Raw genomic sequence first — 25,509 nt, forward strand, 5'->3', positions numbered from 1 at the left:
CACCATAAAATAAGATTGTCTATTCTCTGCCTGAAGGTTTTTTCAAATGGTCGCGGCTGCGTAAACAGTTAATTGGTTGGATTTAGGGACGCTACTTTTTCGAAATGCTGCAACACGCTTGGGCGCCCTCTAGCGGCCAGGCGTGTTGCAGCATTTCGAAAAAGTGCGTCCCTAGATCCAACCAATTAACTGTTTGCAAAGAATAGGACAGTATTACGCCCCACCAAGCAGACTATCGACCAATTGTGTTCACGTTGTCATGCTGCGTCACGCAATCCCTTCTCAAAGTCAGGGTATGAGTCGAGAAACTTGACTATTTTCCACGAAAGTACGTAATGTCACGATTCCAAAGCTATACGATATTACAGAGAATAAGTTAGTTATCTAACATCTCGGAAAATATTTGTAATGTTGTACTTCTTGTTCCCGAAATTCATGCTAATGTTGGGTTTTTGAGCTAGCGCCCAATTGACTCCCATTGTACTCCTTGAAGGAGAGCTCGCCTTCTCCCAAAATAGCCCAGAATGCATCGCGTGGCCCATTGACGACGCATGGGCAACGTACACACTGGGCATTAATACGATTTCAAAGGAGTTTCCAATGTCCTCAAAAGTATCTCTGGGTATAATAAGAGCCAGAGGCATTAGTTATAAACTGCACAGCGCGAACAAAGAAGACATCTGAGAAAATAAGCATCGTTGTGAGTGAGGGACTCAGCGATTTTACAGCAGAGGCATTACAAGGAATCCTGTCGATGAATGTTCCGTCCACACAGGCACCTGGAGTGGGTTGGGGATTTGGGGAATTTATTTTATTTTTGTATTGTATATGATGTTGGCATTTCCCCTCATTTTCCCCCAATGGATATTAGTATTATTTTTTTCGTTCAGTACCCGTACAGTAGGTGGCGGCAATACACCAATAGGTGTAGTCTGCAACAAAACCTTAAAGAAGAAGAAGAGTAAGCGCCACCTCGGGCTCCGAGAACTTCACCACACCTACCACCTCCGATACTTCGCCCTCATTCACTTCCATTTCTCCTCCTGTCTTCAACTCACTCTGCTTACACTTTCTACCATTCTTCTTTAACAAACCATCTCCCTTTTCCCCGCCATTTTTAACCTACTCAAGCTCACCCTCTTCCTCCCTCTCTCAGACCTCCTCTGCTTCTCTTTTTCCCTCCATTCCTCCTCCGTATTCCAAAGAGAAGTCTCCTTATGATAATACTGCACTAATCCTGACATACATCTTGTTCTTGTCTTGTCAAGGGACACCATTTAACCGGCTGTCACAATCTCCGTACAATCAGCACTAACCCCTTGGGATGTAGCGCTCAACAGTGCATCCCACTTGTAAAGCAGCTGCTTCATCTTGATGTTCTTCTTTATCATTATCTGTTCTTTTGAGTTTTGATGTTGAGTCTTTGCCCAACATAGTGATGTTAGGATATATAAGTTATCCTGTACGAGCTTTTAAGCCGAATACATTACGTTGTTACAGGTGTCAAGCTTATGGGCATGTGGCAGCGGTGTATAGGAGGGAGGTTCCTAGGTGTGAGAAGTGTGCATTGGGGAAAGTAGTGGTATGTGTTAATTGTAGGCGTGCCTATGGGGCTGGGGATCAGAAATATTCAGTGCGAGAGAGGCAGGTTGAGGTTTCCAGGGTTAGAGTAGTGCAGAAGTTGTCATATGTTGAGGCAGTGAAGAAAGTAGAGGAAGATGGGTCAAGGGGGAGGGATCCTGAGAGGAGTGGTGTGAGTAGTAGATCTGTACCAGTACAGAGGGATAAACCAACAAGTGATATATGCTTCAGTAAGATTGGATTTTTGGCATTTATAGCAATGGTTATCAACTGTACCGCAGGGATGAAACGTAAATCGCAGAAAATAGAGGTTGTAGTGGCAGCTGAAGAGAGGTATTTGGGTGTGCGAGACTTTGGTGTGAGAGACACACAGGGTGTGTTAAGTGGTGGTGACCCATTCTTTCAGGACTAAATAGATTTAAATAGTGGAGTATGATATTATACATTTGTAAAAAAAATTGTGTAGTGTTAGATGGTAGGGTATTTGTTTTATTTTTATTTTATCAAGCGAAGTATAAAGGAGATATACTCCAGTCTAGTAGGTGGCGGTAATGCAACATTTATTGGATGCCAAACCGCCGTTAAACCACATCGAAGAAGAAGAGCCAGATTCATACTTCCTGGTTACGCGTTCAGGAAATAGTGTTTTCCGTAGCTTTTGTAGTTGTTTATCGCATGGTAAATATTAAAATAAAACCTTATCGCGTTATGTGATGGATATCAATTTATAACGGTCTATTTTTAACCCAGTGGACAAGAGTAGATCAGTCACCGATGATAACGTAAGCTTCAACCTCGAGGGAATCGAATACTGTAGGTGTGTGTTGAACAAAGTTTTTGCAACAACAAAATCTCGATTTCCTTTCAGCTGTCAAATTTTCCTTTTGAACGTAGATGCACGATGCAGATAAACTTATTTTATTTCATGAAATGAAATGTACATAGCTACATGTATTTTAGCTGAATGATCTAGTTTGCTTGATCGGCATGTTTTTGTTTCTCTAGCTATCCTACTAGCGCCACGTCACATAACTCTTGAAAAGGATACGCTTTGGAAAAAGCAAAGCAGAATCGGACGGATTCAACTACTGTCATCATCGCAACTTGGACCAAATAACGGCCGCCACTTTCCCGTGGTCATTGCTCTACGTAGTATTTCACGTTTTTTTGTGTGGTGAAGAAAACCTAACCTTTAAAAATGACGGCGGCGGCTTCGAACTGGGGTTTGATCATGAACGTTGTCAACAGCATCGTTGGAGTGAGCGTTCTGACCATGCCGTTCTGTTTCAAACAGGTACGGTTTCGGCTAACTTACACCGGTCACACGATTATTCCCATTGCAGAGGTAGTTTATCATATGGTGTGTGGCGACTTTGCGAACGATAGATAACCTACTAGTGTGACGGCATTGAATGAGGGACCATATGTTCCGTCTTTACCTTTCCACGCGCCGTAACAGGTGCATTATACAGGCTGTGCACCTCATGCTTTATGCTGATCTTGACATCTTTGTACCGAATTGCCATTTTAGGCCCCCATCATGCCCCTGTCAATATGAAATGTGTATGACAGAGTTGCCATATTTGCAGTTTTGAAATAACTCTCTCTCTCTCTGCTTCTCTCTTGCTGTAGTGTGGGATAGTGATGGGGACTCTGTTGCTGTTCTTCTGTTCGTGGATGACCCACCAGTCGTGTATGTTTCTGGTCCACACGGCTAACAGCACCAAACGCAGGACTTATGCTGGCCTAGCTTTCCATGCCTATGGCAAACCAGGCAAAACACTGGTGGAGACCAGGTATGTGTTCTTTCCTTTGAGAGCCAATACTGTTGTGATGTATATCTTGTGTCTTTAGAGCCTTGATCAAATGCTAATGTCTGAATGCCTCTCCCTCTTCCTCCTTCTCTCTCTTGGTCTCTCTCCCTCTCTCTCACCCTCCCTCTCGCTCTTTCTCTACAGTATGATAGGTCTGATGTTGGGGACCTGTATTGCCTTCTATGTCGTCATCGCAGACCTGGGCTCTAATTTCTTCGCCCAGTTGTTGGGCCTACCGGTAGGAGTCATGAGTTTTGAATTACAGAAGCAATCAGAGAAAACAATAGAGAATACAATTTCCGTGCATGATTTGGACAAAATATAAAATAGCGAATTTTTTGGCCCAGATATTGCGATTTAAAAAAAACTTGGTCATTCCATCAGACATGGTTAAAACAAGTGTCAGGGTAGAGAACATCAGTTCTAAATTGAGATCATATGAATTAATACATGCTGTGCTAACTGAATACAAAACCAAATTAAACAAATATTTTCCAACATTGTTAAACATATGATAATAGATAGGATTATTACACCTACATATTAACCGATGGAATAGAAAGCTTATGATTGTGTAATTATGTATAAGTAGGCTCAATCATAATTATATAATTGAAATGAAGTCAAATTGCTTTAAAAACATGTAACACGTAGCCTACCGATTGCAAGGTGCAGCCTGTGTCCAAAACATTGGAGTCTGGTCCAGTCATTCAACGCGATGGCCTTTACCACGTTTGCGGCGTTATTGTTATGCAGACTTGCTGCTCCTCATTCAGGCCCCAGGTGACTAAAGCTTCTCTCAACCCCAGAGTGATGTTTTCTTCCATGTGATCTCCGGGTAAGTAGCCTATGATGTTTGCAAGCACCAACCTTTCAGTTGAAACTACTCATCAAGTGTAGTTTCAAAGGAATGTAGCGCTCGGTCGTTCTACGAGAGCAAAGGTCTGTTGTAGTCACGTAATAAACAACATGGGTGAGCTCTGTTTCAACTTCTCCCTTCATTTTGTTATATAGTGTTGGGATGGCAACTTGGGAGAAATATGTGAGAAATGCAGTCTTTTATCTCCTGTCCAGCTTTTTAAAATAATCTTCTTGAAGCCGTCTACAGTTACATGCACACAATAATACGATTATTGTGAATAGTCAGATTAATATAATAGTTTGATTTAAACATTTACATTCTTTGCAAGAATAATGATTTCCCTAATGATCCTGTTTCCATGGACACATCTGAAATCAGGCTACCTGATAGGACTTTGATAAATGCAGAAAAAAATCGGCAGTCAAAATAAACGTTCTACCACAGCGACCATGTTGTTTTTGTGAAGCCTATTTGATTCTGAGTTCAGACATGTAAAGTTTCAAAACAATTTCTAAGATGAATGCATTCAGTTTTTCCGAACTCACTTAATTCCTGGTATTAATGTTTATGCATCACTTGCACAAAAGAAGGAATCTCGTGCTTTTAATCGGTGTATGCTTACTTTGAGTATGATTTACGCAGATTAAGATGTTTACATGACTAATGCCATACTCAGTTTAATATAGAATTACTAGTGTGCATGTAAACGTACTACAGTAAGTGTAAATATGAATCATGTCTTTGGCTAAATGTTTGATAGGTGATAGCCTCTGTGATTTCTATGTGTCTGTGGGATGTGTTTTCGTAGGGTGTTACACTTGAAAACGCATCGGCAATCAATGCCAGCTTAACGTACAGTGCATTCGGAAAGTATTCAGATCCCTTGACTTTTTCCACATTTTGCTACGTTACAGCCTTATTCTAAAATTGATTAAATCAATTGTTGTCCTCATCAATCTACACACAATACCCCATAATGACAAAGCGAAAACAGGTTTTTAGACATTTTGCAAATTTATAAAAAATAAAAAACAGAAATACCTTATTTACATAAGTATTCAGACCCTTTGCTATGAGACTCAAAATTGAGCTCAGGTGCATCCTGTTTCTATTGGTCATCCTTGAGATGTTTCTACAACTTGGTTGGAGTCCACCTGTGGTAAATTCAATTGATTGAACATGATTTGGTAAGGCAGACACCTGTCTACAGTGGGGGAAAAAAATTATTTAGTCAGCCACCAATTGTGCAAGTTCTCCCACTTAAAAAGATGAGAGAGGCCTGTAATTTTCATCATAGGTACACGTCAACTATGACAGACAAAATGAGAAAAATTAATCCAGAAAATCACATTGTAGGATTTTTTTATGAATTTATTTGCAAATTATGGTGGGAAATAAGTATTTGGTCACCTACAAACAAGCAATATTTCTGGCTCTCACAGACCTGTAACTTCTTATTTAAGAGGCTCCTCTGTCCTCCACTCGTTACCTGTATTAATGGCACCTGTTTGAACTTGTTATCAGTATAAAAGACACCTGTCCACAACCTCAAACAGTCACACTCCAAACTCCACTATGGCCAAGACCAAAGAGCTGTCAAAGGACAACAGAAACAAAATTGTAGACCTGCACCAGGCTGGGAAGACTGAATCTGCAATAGGTAAGCAGCTTGGTTTGAAGAAATCAACTGTGGGAGCAATTATTAGGAAATGGAAGACATACAAGACCACTGATAATCTCCCTCGATCTGGGGCTCCACGCAAGATCTCACCCCGTGGGGTCAAAATAATCACAAGAATGGTGAGCAAAAATCCCAGAACCACTCGGGGGGACCTAGTGAATGACCTGCAGAGAGCTGGGGCCAAAGTAACAAAGCCTACCATCAGTAACACACTACGCCGCCAGGGACTCAAATCCTGCAGTGCCAGACGTGTCCCTCTGCTTAAGCCAGTACATGTCCAGGCCCGTCTGAAGTTTGCTAGAGTGCATTTGGATGATCCAGAAGAGGATTGGGAGAATGTCATATGGTCAGATGAAACCAAAATAGAACTTTTTGGTAAAAACTCAACTCGTCGTGTTTGGAGGACAAAGAATGCTGAGTTGCATCCAAAGAACACCATACCTACTGTGAAGCATGGGGGTGGAAACATCATGCTTTGGGGCTGTTTTTCTGCAAAGGGACCAGGACGACTGATCTGTGTAAAGGAAAGAATGAATGGGGCCATGTATCGTGAGATTTTGAGTGAAAACCTCCTTCCATCAGCAAGGGCATTGAAGATGAAACGTGGCTGGGTCTTTCAGCATGACAATGATCCCAAACACACCGCCCGGGCAATGAAGGAGTGGCTTCGTAAAAAGCATTTCAAGGTCCTGGAGTGGCCTAGCCGGTCTCCAGATCTCAACCCCATAGAAAATCTTTGGAGGGAGTTGAAAGTCCGTGTTGCCCAGCGACAGCCCCAAAACATCACTGCTCTAGAGGAGATCTGCATGGAGGAATGGGCCAAAATACCAGCAACAGTGTGTGAAAACCTTGTGAAGACTTACAGAAAACGTTTGACCTGTGTCATTGCCAACAAAGGTTATATAACACAGTATTGAGAAACGTTGTTATTGACCAAATACTTATTTTCCACCATAATTTGCATATAAATTCATAAAAAATCCTACAATGTGATTTTCTGGATTTTTTTTTCTCATTTTGTCTGTCATAGTTGACGTGTACTTATGATGAAAATTACAGGCCTCTCTCATCTTTTTAAGTGGGAGAACTTGCACAATTGGTGGCTGACTAAATACTTTTTCCCCCCACTGTATATAGTTGACAGTGCATGTCTGAGCAAAAACCAAGCCATGAGGTCGAATGAATTGTCAGTGGAGCTCAGAGACAGGATTGTGTTGAGGCACAGCTCTGGGGAAGGGTACCAAAACATTTCTGCAGCATTGAAGGTCCCCAAGAACACAGTGGCCTCCAACATTCTTAAATGGAAGAAGTTTGGAACCACCAAGACTCTTCCTAGAGCTGGCCGCCCGGCCACTGAGCAATCGGGGGAGAAGGGCCTTGGTCAGGGAGGTGACTAAGAACCCGATGGTCACTCTGATAGAGCTCCAGAGTTCCTCTGTGGAGATGGGAGAACCTTCCAGAAGGACAACCATCTCTGCAGCACTCCACAAATCAGGCCTTTATGGTAGAGTGGCCAGACGGAAGCCACTCCTCAGTAAAAGGCACATGACAGCCCGCTGTGAGTTTGCCAAAAGGCACTTAAAGGACTCTCAGACCATGATAAACAAGATTCTCTGGTCTGATGAAACCAAGATTGAACTCTTTGGCCTGAATGCTAAGCATCATGTCTGGAGGAAACCTGGCACCATCCCTACGGTGAAACATTGTGGTGGCAGCATCATGCTGTGGGGATGTTTTTCAGCGGCAGATCCTTGATGAAAACCTGCTCCAGAGTGCTCAGGACCTCAGACTTGGGCAAAGGTTCACCTTCCAACAGGACAACGACACTAAGCACACAGCCAAAACAACGCAGGAGTGGCTTCAGGACAAGTCTCTGAATGTCCTTGAGTGGCCCAGCTAGAGCCCTGACTTGAACCCGATCGAACATCTCTGGAGAGACCTGAAAATAGCTGTGCAGCGACTCTCCCCATCCAACCTGACAGAGCTTGAGAGGATCTGCAGAGAAGAATGGGAGAAACTCCCCAAATACAAGTGTGTCAAGCTTGTAGCGTCATACCCAAGAGACTTGAGGCTGTAATCGCTGCCAAAGGTCCTTCAAAGTACTGAGTAAAGGGTCTGAATACTTATGTAAATGTGTTATTTCTGTTTTTTATTTTTAATACATTTGCAAACATTTCTAAAAAACAGTTTTTGCTATGTCGATATGGAGTATTGTGTGTAGATTGAGGAAAAAACAAACATTTTAATCAATTTTAGAATAAGGCTGTAACGTAACAATGTGGAAAAAGTCAAGGGGTCTGAATACTCTCAGAATGCACTGTAGGTGGCTGGCTATGGCTCAATCGTCCTAAAGTAGGGGATGGTTCTTCTTCAAATGATTGAATAAATGTGTCGTGTTGTCGCCACAACTCAAAGGCACTTTTTGCACAACATTTGCATTTGGTTGACATCGGTTTGCCTGTAGCCGAAATACTGCCATACCACCGAAGATGCGCCCTTCTTTGGCATTAAATCTACATTCTCGTTAGCGCTAGCAACACTCATGTTTATGACACTCTGTGAAGCCCTTTCTCTCCTCACCAGCATCTAAGCGGGGACGATTGTGATTGGCCAGCATGTGCATGCCATGCAGTGAATGAGAGCCCGCTTGTGATTGGTCAGCATCCTCTGTGCATGTAGAGAGTGAATGAACAGAGTCTAGCGCATCTCATTGGAGGAGGTACCGTAGTCTAGTTTTTGTTGTGTTGACGGAGTGTCAAAGAAAGGAGAAAATAACAGCCTCTTGCGATATGGATATTGTCAATATCGCAATTTCGATCTGAATTTGGTTAATTGTGCAGCCCTAATACAATCCCATCTTCCCTAACCCAGTTTACATGTGAAAGGCACCTAATAAATCACCTGCATATAGACAAATAATGTCATCATAAGGGGTACATAAACATTCATAAATGCTCTGATTAGATGTACAGTCTCAGACCTGACTGTGTGTGATGTGATTGGTCTGATTAGTTTCCTGTCCCAACCTCCCCAAGGGCTGCGTTCAGTACGAAAAAACGTACTGGAATGTTTAATTAAACGGAAACGGTGCTGTACTGAACGACCAGTTGAAAAAAAACGGGGAGGAGTTGGGTTGGGGAATGCTGTCAGCGTGGCCGCTGTCCTTTTAAATACGTCACTCATTGCTTCAAGCCACACTCACCAAATGGAGCAGACGTCTGTTCAAGAAAGTACAAGAACGTTTTGGGGAAACGTGTCATTCAGTACAAAATGTTCTGCAACATAGAAAACGTTCAATCGAACTGAACGCACCCCAAGTGTAATTTAGTTTCCTTGTACTGTTGCTGATTGGTTTGAACTGATTGTATGTGTGTTATGATTGGTTAGAGCTTGTGTCCTGTCTCGCCCTTCGCAGGTGTCATTTGGTTTCCGTGTGCTGCTGCTGATCACGGTGTCTCTGTTCATCGTGCTGCCTCTCAGTCTGCAGAGGAACATGATGTCATCCATCCAGTCCTTCTCTGCCATGGCCCTCATGTTCTACACTTTCTTCATGTTCACGGTGAGACCGCAACCACACGGGTATGGGAAGGGGTACAGGGCTGCCTGCAACAGGTGTAAAAGAGGGCCCTACTCAGATGGGTAAAATGTTGAGTTTTGCTAATATACATTTTACTCGATAGAGGAGCCATAATTCTTTGTAAAAACCTGACAGAATGTCTGTTGACACTGTGTGACTCCCTTGTCTTTTCGTTGACTCTATTGTGAAAATGTATTGATGTTGGGAGTATTGTTGTGATTGTTGTTGATGTTATTGTCGATGGCTCTGTGTATTTCTGTAGTGTTTGCACTGCTTTCACAGTTAGTCTTTAGCACTGCTACTGTAGTATAGTGTAGCCTCTTTGTGCTATCCTGTGCTCTGCCCCGACCTCCTGTAGCAAAACCATGACATCTCTACTGAACACCACTGTGAGTTGGAGTACTGTGGTGTCTGCGATTAGAACCAGACCCAGTCCTGGCCCTGACCACCACCCAACCTGGTCCAGACCACTAACCCTCTAACTGATGTATCTCCCTTCCTCTCTTACTTTCTTCTCTCTCACTGCCGTTCTTGACTCCCCCCCCCCCCCCCCCCCCCCCCTTCCCTTCCTTTCTGACACCTCCTTTACGATTCTCTCTACCTTCCTCTCCCTTGTGACTGTTTCTCTCCTCTCCTGTGTTGCTGCTGACTGCTGTCTGGCTGGCTGCTGTAGATAGTCATGTCTTCTCTGCGTTACGGCCTGATCTCAGGCTCCTGGTTCGAGCGCGTGCACCTGTGGCGGGTCAGGGGTGTCATACAGTGCCTGCCCATTATCGCCACCACCTTCTGCTGTCACCCGTAAGTAACCATGGAAACGACCCTTGAACTCCGACCTGGGGGAAGGTATCAACTCCGACGCTAAGGGGACGAAATTCAACCCCCACCCACCTACCACCTCCCAAAACTAATAGCATCCTCAATCTCAAATCAAATTGTATCAAAACCAATCCTCGCATTTCCATTTCCTCTCCCCTCTTCAAATTCATTTTTGTTTGTCTTTAGGTGGTTTGTGTGTCAATGGTGTCTATGGTTTGGAGGCAAGGGGGTGCACAATTATTGATTGCTCAACCCCTGCCCCCCCTCAACTGCCGTCCTCTGATGTGGAGGATGCTCATGGAGCTCTCTCTCTCTGGTCCTCTGGAGCTGGATATGGGAAGCAACTACAGACCGTAAATGCTGTACCGATCAAAACATCTGCCCCTCCTCAAAAATATATTTATTTTCTTGATCAGTCTTCAAATTCTGCATTCTAGTTGGTAGGGCTGCACGATATGGGCAAAAAACAAATAGCTATTTTTGTACCAAATATTGTGATTTTACTTGCCATTATCGATCAAAACACTTGGGTAAACTGTTGGAATCATAGAAATTGAATAATCATTTTAATTTTATGGTTGGAATACAGTGGGCACTTGCAGTTTTGTTTTGCATGACAACGAATGAAAAAGTAAGGGAGGAGATGGTTATGACAGAGCAGGAACCAAAGTGTTGGTCAGTCTTTCCCATGGGACCCTAATTAGATTTAAATGGATAGGTACATTCATACAAAGATTTTAGAATATTCTTCACCTTTTCCTCTCTGATTAAGAACCAGCTGTTGCACAAACAATGCTGATATAGCGGCCTGTATTAGAGCAAAAGTTTGCTAGCAAGATTTGCCCTATCAGTGGATTTAGCTAGCGATTAGCATTAGGGGCTAACAGGAAACCTTTCAGCATATTTGCAGCTTCCTAAGACCAACTAAGAGCAAGTTACACAAACAAATAGTATAATATAGAAAATATGTGGATTTATATTAAGAAGCAAGGTGGAAAGTTGTGTTGTTCTTGTTTGGAAAAATCTGTTGACTGCATGCTGTTTGGTCAATGCATGCAGAGTGAATCTCGAGCATGAGGAACTGCCTGGTTGAGTGACAGGGGGTGGAGAGAACTCTGTCAACTCAAGAAATAAATCCAAAGTAAAAATACGGGCATTACAGATGGCTGTTTCGAAATATCGCAGCCTCTTGTCATATGGATATTGCACATGTCAATATCGCAATTTAGATTACAATTCGATTAATCGTGCAGCCCTACTAGTTGGGCATTGGGCATGTGTAAATCTCTAACAGGTCCGAGAGGATGATTTCTGAAATCGTCACAACCTTATTTGGACAGGAGGAGACCTTTTTTTAATCAACATGGCATATTCTGTCTCATTTTAAATGTTGTGTTCAAATTCATTTTCTCCGGTTCCTCCCCTCTTCATTCTTTCATTCATGATCAGACAGGCCTTCAGCATGGGCTTCTCTCCTCCTCTTCCCCCTCCTCTTCCTCTTTTGGTTCATGCCATAACTCCCCCTGCTCTCCCCCCTCCCTCCCTCAGATGGTGTTGTCCTCATTCAAACACGGGCTACTCAGTGGCTTTTGGCTGGGGCGGGTCAGTGTGGTGCGCTGGGACGGTGTCTTTCGCTGCCTCCCTATCTGTGGCATGGCCTTCGCCTGTCAGTCGTAAGTACCTCCCAGTCCCTCCCTGCCCCTCCTGCGCAGTCCCTGAAAGGGTGATAGGATATGGGTTGTGTTCGTCAGGCACAAAAAGAAGTCAGAGACACTTTATAAAAAGAGTAATGGAGGGGTACATACCTAAACTTGTCAAATAAGTTTGAAAAAGTTTCCTGTTTCGTGCCTATTGAACATGACCAGGATGTAGAGTCTAGAGACAGAAATAGAATGGGTAGAATGGACATGATAGTTCATGTGGTCTTTCTTTCATGCTGCACCTAATATGTTGTAAATGTGCTATTGTTGCATGTAGAACACTGATAAATGTACTGAATGGCGCATGACTACCTGTATTCATAAAGACAACACAAAGGCTATAGGGTTAGTCTGCAAGGTGACGGAGACAGAGTTTTTGGATGGAGAGTTAGGGGTGGGGGATGTTTGTAGGGGGAGCTTGCTGTTTCACTTTCACAGCTTCACGCTTAACCAATTGGCTACTTCATTCCTTGTTCTTTCGCCAGGTACTACTACTTCTGGACGCAGTAGCCTGCTGTAGTTCTATCTGTCTAACAAAAGTGCATCATGTTGTTTCAGTGCAGTTTTTTTTATGTGTTGCCAGGAGCTGCATTCTAGTCCTGGGAAAATATGTTATTTATCACAACAGCACTGCTTGCATACCGGCAGTTGAAGCCTGGAGACAAGAGATGTTGATTGGAGATCTTGAGGAGTAAAGAATAGGATCTACAATGTAACTAGCGAGAGATGGACCAAGAGAGCATTTTCTTCCCCCTCTACATTTGACATGTTAGTCATTTAGCAGACGCTCTTATACAGAGCGACTTACAGTGCATTCATCTTAAGATCGCTAGGTGGGACAACCACATATCTCAGTCATAGAAAGTAAATGTTTCCTCAATAAAGTAACTGTCAGCAAAGTCAGTGCTAGTAAGGGGGGTAGGGGAGTCCAGCGCTAGTTCACGAAAGGCACATTGTTTTTGTATTTTGTTTTGGGTGGGGGTGGTGTGAGGCAGGGTGCTGTGGGATTATTGAAGATACTCTTTGAAGAGATAGGGTTTCAGATGTTTTCGGAAGATGGGCAGGGACTCGGGGAAGCTAGTTCCACCATTGGGGTGCCAGGACAGGTAAGAACTTTGACTGGACAGAGAAGAGCTGCTCTCCCGTAGGGGTGGGAGGGCCAAGAGACCAGAGGTGGCAGAACAGAGTACTCGGTTGGGGTGTAGGGTTTGAGCAAAGCCTGAAGGTAGGGAAGAGCAGTTCCTCTTGCTGCTCCATAGGAAAGTACCATGGTCTTCTAGTGGATGCAAGCTTTGACTGGAAGCAAGTGGAGTATGCAGAGGAGCGGGGTGACATGGGAGAACTTGGGAAAGTTGAACACCAAGCGGGCTGCAGCGTTCTGGATAAGCCTAGAACCGAGCCCTGGGGGACACCAGTTGTGAGAGTACGTGGTGCATACAGAGATCCTCTCGACGTCACCTGAGAGGAGCGGCCAGTCAGGTAGGATGCGATCCAAGAGTGTGCAGAACCTGAGACGCCCAACCCTGACAGTGTCAAAAGGCAGTGGATAGATCTAGGAGGATGAGAACAGAGAGAGAGTCAGCTTTGGCAGTGCGGAGAGCCTCCGTGACACTCCGTGACTCATGAAGATCGTTCTGAAAGAAATGGCGAGAGAGTTGGTCAGAGACAGCCAGCTCAGGTGTTTTGGAATGAAAAGAAAGAAGGGATACCGATCTGTAGTTTTTGACGTCAGAGGGGTTGAGTGTTGGTTTCTTGAGGAGGGGAGCGACTCTGGCCATTTTGAAGTCAGAGGGGACAAGCCAAATAAAATGTTATTTGTCACATGCTTCATAAAACAACAGGTGTAGACTAACAGTGAAATCCTTACGGGTCCTTACCAACAATGCAGAGAGAAAGAAAATGGAGAAATAATAGAAAAGTAATAATAAATACACAATGAATAACGATAACTTGGCTATATACTAGGGCTGACCCCAATTATTTGACTGGTCGATTCTTTGGTCGATAGGCTGTTGGTCGACCGAGATTTTCTTTAGCCGAGCAGTAGCAAATATATATGTTTCTTTTTATGGCACACAAGACCCCTGTCTTATTCGCGCCCATCTTAGTGAACTAGTCCATTGCAGAGGCCACGGGGATGGCACAGTCCAAGAAGAAGGGGAGTGTGGCTGCACAATGCATGTCTCCAGAATGCGCTCTCTCCTGCCAATTTGTGCACAATCATTGTTTTCATAACTTCATTGTGTGAATTGTTTACGTTTGATTGTTAGTGTCTATCAATTTCCCATTACATATATCACCAGTAATACATTTACTGTTAATTCCTATAATTTCTAATCTACAATGTTTGTTTGGTTATGGTCATGTCTGTTAATTCATTCAATATATAATTATTCCAGTCTTTTACCGTTCTCATTGTTGGAGTGGACACGTTGTTTTCAGAGCGCACAACCTATGCTACACTTGTGAGAAACAAGTTTCGGTTTATTTCATTCCATTTACGAGTTTTGTCAATTTAGTCATTGTCTTTTGTTTGGAGCACTCCTGTCAATGTTGAGTAAGGACGCACACCTGATTACGCATAGAATAAGGCTACCTGGCCTGCTCGCAAATGTAGGCAAATAAATGGGCCCATTTTGGGATCAGATAGTATTTCTGATTGGCTTAATGCACCACCACTAATGAGCTGTGGAGCTTCTCAAAGTAAAGTTTTTTTCACCTCAAACAGTAAGCAAACAAAATCAGTTTTTACTATTTCTGTTTGGCTATTTCTCAGAAAGTTTTAAACTGTCGAGGAGTAAAACAAGGTTGTCCACTATCGGCATATCTATTTATTATGGCCATCGAAATGTTAGCTATTAAAATCAGATCCAACAATAATATCAAGGGATTAGAAATCCAGGGCTTAAAAACAAAGGTGTCATTGTACCCTGATGATTCATGTTTTCTTTTAAATCCACAACTTGAATCCCTCCACAGCCTCATAGAGGATCTAGTTACATTTTCTACCTACCAAATTATGATACATTTACTATATTACGTATTGGATCACTAAAAAAGACAGTTTTTACATGACCATGTAGTTTACCAATAGAATGGTCTGATGGTGATGTGGATATACTCGGAATACATATCCCAAATGAAATAAATGATCTCACTCCAATACATTTTAATAGAAAGTTAGCAAAAATAGATAAGATCTTGCTACCATGGAAAGGTAAATACCTGTCTATTTGTGGAAAATTCACCCTGATTAACTCTTTAGTATTATCCCAGTTTACCTATTTGCTTATGGGCTTGCCTACGCCTAGCGAGCAGTTTTTGAGAAAAAAATATTATTTTATTTGGAACTGCAAGCCAGACAAAATTAAACGGGCCTATTTATATAATTAATATGATTTCGGAGGACAGAAATTATTAAATATTAAAGCATAGAAAGTTGGTTGCAATTTCAATTTAATCCTCCAGAAACGACAGAACAAATAATGCAACAAATATTGTGGTTAAACTCAAATATACTAATTGATAAAAAAAACATTATTTTTTTGAAAAAATGTTTAAAAATGGTATAATCTTCGTAAATGATATCATAGGTAGGACTGGTGGAGTTATGTCGCACATGCAGCTAACAAAAACATATGGAAATGTCTGCTCTACCCAAATTACAACCAAATAATTGTAGCATTACCGCAAAAATGGAAGAGGAAAGTGGAAGGGGGAAAAAGTAAGGAACTTGTCTGTCGGCCCTGCATTAAAGAACATCATTGGTTAAAGAAAATTGTGATAAATAAAAAAGTATACCAGTTTAATTTAAGGACCAAAGGATTGACAGCCATCCCATATAGATTGCAAAATAGTTGGAAAGAGATTTTTGACGTACCGATTCTATGGCATAGTGTTTATGAACTGATACGCAAAACGACGCCGGATTCAAAACTTAGAATTTTTCCATTTAAATTATTATACAAAATTCTTGCTACCAATAGAATGTTATTTATATGGGGGATACAGTCTTCCCAGCTCTGCAGATTTTGCTGCGAAGAGACAGAATCATTAGATCATTTGCTTTGGTACTGTCCATTTGTAGCTTGTTTTTGGTCACAGGTCCAGGAATGGCTGAAGGATTGCAATATTTACCTGGAGCTAACCCTGCAGATAGCACTACTGGGTGATCTGAAAAGTAATAGTCAATCGATCAATAATATAATAATACTTTTAGCAAAAACATTTATTTTCAATTTACAATCTGTAGAAACAATGAGAATAGAAGGGTTCAGAACTTTTGTGAAACATCACAGTACAGTTGAAAAATATATGGCAAATAGAAATCCAATATGGATGGTCTTAAGAGATAGATGGGAGGTGTTGAATGGAGTTGAAGGATGGGACTAATAACAACTAACAACAACTAATAACAACAAGATAACTAATGTAAAGCATACTGTGTCCATAATAAGTATATACAGTGGCGTGCGAAAGTATTCACCCCCCTTGGCATTTTTCCTATTTTGTTGCCTTACAACCTGGAATTAAAATTGATTTTTGGGGGGTTTGTATCATTTGATTTACACAATATGCCTACCACTTTGAAGATGCAAAATATTTTTTATTGTGGAACAAACAAGAAATAAGACAAAAAACTGAACTTGAGTGTGCATAACTATTCACCCCCCCCCCCCCCCCCCCCCCCCCCAAAGTCAATACTTTGTAGAGCCACCTTTTGCAGCAATTACAGCTGCAAGTCTCTTGATGTATGTCTCTAAGCTTGGCACATCTAGCCACTGGGATTTTTGCCCATTCTTCAAGGCAAAACTGCTCCATCTCCTTCAAGTTGGATGGGCCTGAAGGTAAGGAGGTGCTGTTCCCCTCACAGCTCCATAGGCAAGCACCATGGTATTGTAGTAGATGCAAGCCTCAACTGGAAGCCAGTGGAGTGTGCGGAGGAGCGGGGTGACATGAGAGAACTTGGGAAGGTTGACACCAGACGGGCTGCAGCGTTCTGGATAAGTTGTAGGGGTTTAATGGCACAGGCAGGGAGCCCAGCCAACAGCGAGTTGCAGTAATCCAGACGGGAGATGACAAGTGCCTGGATTAGGACCTGTGCCGCTTTCTGTGTAAGGTAGGGCCGTACTCTGCGAATGTTGTAGAGCATGACCCTGCAGGATCAGGTCACCGCTTTGATGTTAGCGGAGAACGACAGGGTGTTCTTTGCACTCTGGGAGGAGGGCACAATGGAGTTGTCAACCATGATGGCGAGATCATGGAGCGGGCAGTCCTTCCCGGGAGGAAGAGCAGCGCCGTCTTGCTGAGGTTCAGCTTGAGGTGGTGATCCGACATCCACACTGATATGTCTGCCAGTCATGCAGAGATGCGATTCGCCATCTGGTTATCAGAAGGGGGAAATGAGAAAATGAATTGTGTGTCGTCTGCATAGCAATGATAGGAGAGACCATGTGAGGATATGACAGAGCCAAGTGACTTGGTGTATAGAGAGAATAGGAGAGGGCCTAGAACTGAGCCCTGGGAGACACCAGTGGTGAGAGCACGTGGTGCGGAGACAGATTCTCGCCATGCCACCTGGTAGGAGCGACCTGTCAGGTAGGACGCAATCCAAGAGTGAGCAGTGCCGGAGATGCCCAACTCGGAGAGGGTGGAGAGGAGGATCTGATGGTTCACAGTATCAAAGGCAGCAGATAGGTCTAAAAGGATAAGAGCAGAGGAGAGAGAGTTAGCTTTAGCAGTGCAGAGAGCCTCCGTGACACAGAGAAGAGCAGTCTCAGCTGAATGACCAGTCTTGAAACCTGACTGGTTTGGATCAAGAAGGTCATTTTGAGAGAGATAGCAGGAGAGTTGGCTAGAGACGGCACGCTCAAGAGTTTTGGAGAGAAAAGAAAGAAGGGATACTAGTCTGTAGTTGTTGACATTGGAGGGATCGAGTGTAGGTTTTTTGAGGAGGGGTGCAACTCTCGCTCTCTTGATGACGGAAGGGACATGGCCAGCGGTCAAGGATGAGTTGATGAGCGAGGTGAGGTAAGGGAGAAGGTCTCCGGAAATGGTCTGGAGAAGAGAGGAGGGTATAGAGTCAAGTGGGCAGGTTGTTGGGCGGCCGGCCGTCACAAGTCGCAAGATTTCATCTGGAGAGAGAGGGGAGAAAGAAGTCAAAGCATAGGGTAGGGCAGTGTGAGCAGGACCAGCGGTGTCATTTGACTTAATAAATTAGGATTGGATGTTGTCAACCTTCTTTTCAAAATGGTTGACGAAGTCATCCACAGAGAGGTTATCTTTGGTGTCTTTGTTGCCTCTCTGATCAATGCCCTCCTTGCCTGGTCCGTGAGTTTTGGTGGGCGGCCCTCTCTTGGCAGGTTTGTTGTGGTGCCATATTCTTTCCATTATTTTAATAATGGATTTAATGGTGCTCCGTGGGATGTTCAAAGTTTCAGATATTTTTTTATAACCCAACCCTGATCTGTACTTCTCCACAACTTTGTCCCTGACCTGTTTGACGAGCTCCTTGGTCTTCATGGTGCTGCTTGCTTGGTGGTGCCCCTTGCTTAGTGGTGTTGCAGACTCTGGGGCCTTTCAGAACAGGTGTGTATATAGACTGAGATCATGTGACAGATCATGTGACACTTAGATTGCACACTTTATTTAAATAATTATGTGACTTCTGAAGGTAATTAGTTGCACCAGATTTTATTTAGGGGCTTCATAGCAAAGGGGGTGAATACATATGCACTCACCACTTTTCCGTTATTTATTTTTTAGAATTTTCTGAAACAAGTTATTTCTTTCATTTCACTTCACCAATTTGGACTATTTTGTGTACAGTGAGGGAAAAAAGTATTTGAGCCCCTGCTGACTTTGTACGTTTGCCCACTGACAAAGAATTGATCCGTCTATAATTTTAATGGTAGTTTATTTGAACAGTGAGAGACAGAATAACAACAAAAAAATCCAGAAAAACACATGTCAAAAATGTTAGAAATTGATTTGCATTTTAATGAGGGAAATAAGTATTTGACCCCTCTGCAAAACATGACTCAGTACTTGGTGGCAAAACCCTTGTTGGCAATCACAGAGGTCAGACGTTTCTTGTAGTTGGCCACCAGGTTTGCACACATCTCAGGAGGGATTTTGTCCCACTCATCTTTGCAGATCTTCTCCAAGTCATTAAGGTTTCGAGGCTGACGTTTGGCAACTCAAACTTTCAGCTCCCTCCACAGATTTTCTATGGGATTAAGGTCTGAAGACTGGCTTGGCCACTCCAGGACCTTCATATGCTTCTTCTTGAGCCACTCCTTTGTTGCCTTGGCCGTGTGTTTTGGGTCATTGTCATGCTGGAATACCCATCCACGACCCATTTTCAATGCCCTGGCTGAGGGAAGGAGGTTCTCACCCAAGATTTGACGGTACATGGCCCCGTCCATCGTCCCATTGATGCGGTAAAGTTGTCCTGTCCCCTTAGCAGAAAAACACCCCCAAAGCATAATGTTTCCACCTCCATGTTTGACGGTGGGGATGTTGTTCTTGAGGTCATAGGCAGCATTCCTCCTCCTCCAAACACGGCGAGTTGAGTTGATGCCAAAGAGCTCCATTTTGGTCTCATCTGACCACAACACTTTTACCCAGTTCTCCTCTGAATCATTTAGATGTTCATTGGCAAACTTCAGACGGGCATGTATATGTGCTTTCTTGAGCAGGGGGACCTTGCGGGCGCTGCAGGATTTCAGTCCTTCATGGCGTAGTGTGTTGCCAATTGTTTTCTTGGTGACTATGGTCCCAGCTGCCTTGAGATCATTGACAAGATCCTCCCGTGTAGTTCTGGGCTGATTCCTCACCGTTCTCATGATCATTGCAACTCCACGAGGTGAGATCTTGCATGGAGTCCTAGGCCGCGGGAGATTGACAGTTCTTTAGTGTTTCTTCCATTTGCGAATAATCGCACCAACTGTTGTCACCTTCTCACCAAGCTGCTTGGCGATGGTCTTGTAGCCCATTCCAGCCTTGTGTAGGTCTACAATCTTGTCCCTGACATCCTTGGAGAGCTCTTTGGTATTGGCCATGGTGGAGAGTTTGGAATCTGATTGATTGTTTGCTTCTGTGGACAGGTGTCTTTTATACAGGTAACAAACTGAGATTAGGAGCACTCCCTTTAAGAGTGTGCTCCTAATCTCAGCTCGTTACCTGTATAAAAGACACCTGAGAGTCAGAAATCTGTCTGCTTGAGAGCGGGTCAAATACTTATTTCCCTCATTAAAATGCAAATCAATTTATAACATTTTTGACATGCATTTTTCTGGATTTTGTTGTTGTTATTCTGTCTCTCACTGTTCAAATAAACCTACCATTAAAATTATAGACTGATCATTTCTTTGTCAGTGGGCAAACTTACAAAATCAGCAGGGGATCAAATACCTTTTTCCCTCACTGTATGTCTATTACATGAAATCCAAATAAAAATCTATTTAAATTACAAGTTGTAATGCAACAAAATAGGAAAAACGCCAAGGGGGATGAATACTTTTGCAAAGCACTGTAGGTTATAGGTTGAGACCTTTTGTGAAAGAGCACAGTTAGAAAGATATGTCATATAGAAGCAAACCGGATGGACATCATGAAAATGATCAGAGAGGTTGAGGGTAGAGGAAGTTCAGGAGTAAAAACAAACAAAATATAATTATTGTAAAATTGACTGTGTCCATAAAATGTATATAGTATGTACAGTTGAAGTCGGAGGTTTACATACACTTTAGCCAAATACATTTAAACTCAGTTTTTCACATTTCCTGACATTTAATCCTGGTAATAATTCCGTGTCTTAGGTCAGTTAGGATCGCCACTTTATTTTAAGAATGTGAAATGTCCGAATAATTGCAGAGAGAATGATTTTATTTAAGCTTTTATTTCTTTCATCACATTCCCAGTGGGTCAGAAGTTTACATACACTCAATTAGTATTTGGTAGCATTGCCTTTAAATTGTTTAACTTGGGTGAAAAGTTTCGGGTAGCCTTCCACAAGCTTCCCACAATAAGTTGGGTGAATTTTGGCCCATTCCTCCTGACAGAGCTGGTGTAACTGAGTCAGGTTTGTAGGCCTCCTTGCTCGCACACGCTTTTTCAGTTCTGCCCACACATTTTCTATAGGATTGAGGTCAGGGCTTTGTGATGGCCACTCCAACACCTTGACTTTGTTGTCCTTAAGCCATTTTGCCACAACTTTGGAAGTATGCTTGGGGTCATTGTCCATTTGGAAGACCCATTTGCGACCAAGCTTTAACTTCCTGACTGATGTCTTGAGATGTTGCTTCAATATATCCACGTAATTTTCCTTCCTCATGATGCCATCTATTTTGTGAAGTGCACCAGTCCCTCCTGCAGCAAAGCACCCCCACAGCATGATGCTGCCTCTCCCGTGCGTCACGGTTGGGATTGTGTTCTTTGGCTTGCAAGTACCCCCTTTTTCCTCCAAACATAACGATGGTCATTATGGCCAAACAGTTCTATTTTTGTTTCATCAGACCAGAAGACATTTCTCCAAAAAGTACGATCTTTGTCCCCATGTGCAGTTGCAAACCGTATTCTGGCTTTTTTTTATGGTGGTTTTGGAAGCAGTGGCTTCTTCCTACGAGGTAATTGAGGTAGATATGTACATGAATAAAGTGACTATGCAACAGGATAGGTATTAAACAGTAGCAGCGTATGTGATGAGTCAAAAAAAGTTAGTTTGGGTAGCTCTTTGGTGAACTATTTAACTAACAATTTAGCAGTCTTATTTCCTGGGGGTAGAAGCTGTTCAGGGTCCTATTGGGTCCAGACTTGGTGCATCGGTTCCGCCTGCCATGCGGTAGCAGAGAGAAGAGCCTATGACTTGGGAGGCTGCAGTCCGTGACAATTTTTTGTCCTTCCTCTGACACCGCCTGGTATAGAGCTCCTAGATGGCAGGGAGCTCGGCCCCAGTGATATACTGGGCCGTACCCACTACCCTCTGTAGCGCCTTGCGGTCCGATGCCAAGCAGTTGCCATACCAAGCGTTGATGCAGCCAGTTAAGATGCTTTCAATGGTGCAGCTGTATAACTTTTTGAGGATCTGACGGCCCATGCAAAACCTTTTCAGAGGCGTTGTCGTTCCCTCTTCATATCTTTGTTTTGGTGTGTGTTTGGACCATGATAGATCCTTAGTGATGTGGACACTGAGGAACTTGAAGCTCTCGACCCGCTCCACTACAGCCCCATCGATGTGAATGGGGGCGTGCTCGGCCCGCCAGTGGTCAGGGATGGTGGAAGTGAGGAATGAGCTGAGGTCTCCAGAGATGGTCTGGAGAAGGGAGGAGGGAATGGGGTCAAGCAGGCAGGTTGTCGGGCGGCCGGACCTCACTAGTCGCAGGATTTCATTTGGAGAGTGAGGGGAGAAAGAGGTCAAGGCGTAGGGTAGTTCTGTGTGTTGGATCAGTGGACTCAGTAGGCTGAGTGAATGAGGAGCGGATGTCATCAACCTTCTTTTCAAAGTGGTTGACAAAGTCGATGATGGGTCCTCCAAAAGTTTAACTTCCTCCATGCCCGCAGTCCTGTTCTGTAAACTCGCAATGAGTCACTCAGCCACGGGGCAGGAGGGGAGGGCCGAGCCGGCGGGGAGGAAAGGGGACAGTGCAAGTCATAGGATGCAGAAGGAGAGGAGAGTAGGGTCAAAGTGGCAGAATCAGGAGACAGGAGGGAGGATTTAGCAGAAGGGGAGATGATAGGATAGAAGAGGAGAGAGGGGGAGAAGATTGCGACGGCGCACTACTATCTGGGTAGGGGCTGAGTGGGTAGGGTTGGAGGAAATGGAGACAGAAAAGGAAACAAAGTAGTGATCAGAGACCTGGAGGGGGGTTGCAGTGAGATTAGTAGGAAAACAGCCTCTAGTAAAGATGAGGTCAAGCATATTGCCTGTCTTATGAGTAGGAGGGGACAGGGAAAGAGTTATGTCAAAAGAGGCAAGGAGGGGAAAGAAAGAGGTGGAAATAAATTCATTTAAGGCAGACGTTGGGAGGTTGAAGTCGCCCAGTATGAAGAGCGGTGAGCCATGTTTAGGAAATGAGCTTATCAAGGTGTCAAGCTCATTGAGAAACTCTCTAAGGGCACCTGGTGGGCTATAGATGACAACGATGTTAAGCTTGAGTGGACAAGTGACAGTAACAGCATGGAATTCAACAGCATAATCCACCCATCCCTCTATCCCTCCCTCCTTCCAATCCCTCCATCTTCACCTCCATCCGCATGTTCTGTCGCTGCCTCCTCTCTTCTGTCATTGCCATGGTGCCTGGGAGGGAAAGGGGGTGGCAATTCTGGTTTTGGGTGGGGGAGGGTTAGGGGTGTGTTTGGGGTTGGACTGGGTTGTGTGTTGAGATTTTGGGGTTGACTTTGGTACGTACGCTGGCGGTTTGCATGTATGAAGTGTCTTTAAGGAGTTTGATGTGAGTTTTTTGGAGGTGATTGGGTGAGGTTTATTGGGGGGTGGGTGAGGCTGACTGGTGCTGAGGCTGGAACAAGACGTTAATAATTATCCCACTGTGGTAACACTACTCTCATCACTGTGTGTGCGTGCGCCTGACCCTGTGTGTGTGCGTGCGTACGTGTGTGTACGCACACATGGGCCTGTCCTAGTGTGTGTGTGTGTCCCAGTCACACTCTAGCGGTGATGAGTGTTATTTGGCAGGGCCCTGTTGGCCAGTGGTCAGACAGCGAGCGGAGGGCTGCTCGACTCCATGCTGCTTCAGCCAAACCACTAATCAGACCACTGGACGGCGGCCATCTAATGTATTCACACACTGATTAAACAGCTTTCAACACATATGCTTTTTATTACCTTTTATTAAAGCAGTTTACGTTAATTTATAACATGACTTAATATCACCATTAACCAGGCCAAGACTATAGAGTTATAAAACTGAGCAGTCATAGAATGGACAAACACTAATGAAAATGTCCCTCTGTGAAACTGCTGTGTAGTCAAACAAACAAGATAAGCAATATGAAGACAATGCCTTTCACTCTACCCACACATGCTAGGGCGTTAGTTTCAGTTTGACGTCAATAAGTATTTCAAATAAATAGGTATTGAACGCTGTTATACAGACAGTATAAACCAAATGAGAAAACATACATTGGACTATTTTACAGATGGTGTAAACTGTAAATGGAATGAAAAAACATTGGCATTGGAATTAGGTATATTGAGAGAATGTACAGTACTCTATATGTTTGAGGTCTAGTTCCAGTAAGCTGTTTTATTTGAGCTCAGCTATAAAATGGAATAATTCCTGAGTTTAAACAGGTGTCAAAGAAAAGCACCGTGGGACAGTGCTGCACAGCCATAAAAATCAGAGAAAGAGGGATAGAATGAAATGGAGAGAATGCGGTAGAGAGAGACGGTAACGTTATGCGCTCTCTTTCTCTCTTTTTCCCTCACACACACACACAAAAGTGAGCGCAAAAAAGACTGCCAATAAACTTTAATGCTCTAACCCTGGTCTAGCACTAGCTGTTATAGAAGGCCTGTAAATTCCCCTTTTAAAGTGCTGCTCGATGACAGAGCCCGTTCTGTCGCTTCTTTGTTTCTCAGAGATAATAACCAGGACTTTACTGCACCGCTCTCTGTCTCTGACTGACAGACAGACAGACAGACAGACAGACAGACAGACAGACAGACAGACTCACCCACTCTCATTCACACACACACACACACACATACACTTGTGCATGGCATCGCACGAACATACACATGCATGCACGGTGTCGCGCGCACACACACTTCACGGAAACCACAACTGCCTTTTTGTGAAATTAGCTGAGATCTGTATACCATGTGTGTTAATGTGATATGATACCAATGCTGATCCTCACTGTTCAATCTGACCATCTATAATGAGTAGAGATCTAAACTGTCAAATAAATAAACCTTTTAAACCTGTCATGACCAATTTGCCTTGACCAATGTCTTATTCTTTGATTCAAATATAAGAATTTGATTTTGATTTGATTATGATCTTTAAAACCCCCAAAACATTGAATTATCCCCAGTTGATAGCTGTTGACTCTTAGGTCTCCTCTCACTAAACTACAATGTTTGTACTAAAACTTGACATTTCGAGTAGACTATAAAGTTTGCCCTGAAACTTGACCTCACTAGTCCTGTCTGATGTGGCAGCTGTAGTTTGTGGGCTGGTTGTTTGTTTACAGGCAGGTGTTGCCTACCTACGACAGTCTGGATGAGCCTTCCATCAAACGCATGAGCACCATCTTCACCACCTCCCTCAACATTGTCACCACCTTCTACATCACGGTGAGTGGTGCATGCTGATGATGTCACTTCCTGTCTCGATGTCTTCATCGCATAGTACGTTGTTCTATACTGCATGATGGTTTAGGTGTGTGTGACTTTTGAATTTAGGACTTTGATATTCCCCTCTAACCTCCTCTCATCCTTCCTTCCCTCCTTC

At 43.5% G+C, this 25,509-nt stretch overlaps 1 protein-coding gene across 3 annotated transcripts in view; it reads left to right on the top strand.

The window, feature by feature from the left end:
* Positions 1 to 2,169: 2,169 nt before the first annotated feature.
* Positions 2,170 to 25,509, top strand: part of LOC311100339 (putative sodium-coupled neutral amino acid transporter 10) — a 38,317-nt gene continuing 14,977 nt past the window's right edge. For 2 of the 3 annotated variants that reach the window (XM_084141224.1, XM_084141226.1), the window contains exons 1-7: positions 2,170 to 2,398; positions 2,587 to 2,875; positions 3,214 to 3,377; positions 3,540 to 3,633; positions 9,354 to 9,497; positions 11,880 to 12,004; positions 25,250 to 25,352. In XM_084141224.1, coding sequence (XP_083997350.1) covers positions 2,780 to 2,875; positions 3,214 to 3,377; positions 3,540 to 3,633; positions 9,354 to 9,497; positions 11,880 to 12,004; positions 25,250 to 25,352 — 726 coding nt within the window. In that variant the 5' untranslated portion in view covers positions 2,170 to 2,398; positions 2,587 to 2,779. The remainder of the gene's footprint in view (positions 2,399 to 2,586; positions 2,876 to 3,213; positions 3,378 to 3,539; positions 3,634 to 9,353; positions 9,498 to 11,879; positions 12,005 to 25,249; positions 25,353 to 25,509) is intronic. The other variant, XM_084141225.1, reaches the window with a different exon arrangement.

The sequence above is a fragment of the Coregonus lavaretus genome (genome assembly GCF_964263955.1).
Source record: "Coregonus lavaretus genome assembly, chromosome: 25".
Lineage (NCBI taxonomy): Eukaryota > Metazoa > Chordata > Actinopteri > Salmoniformes > Salmonidae > Coregonus > Coregonus lavaretus.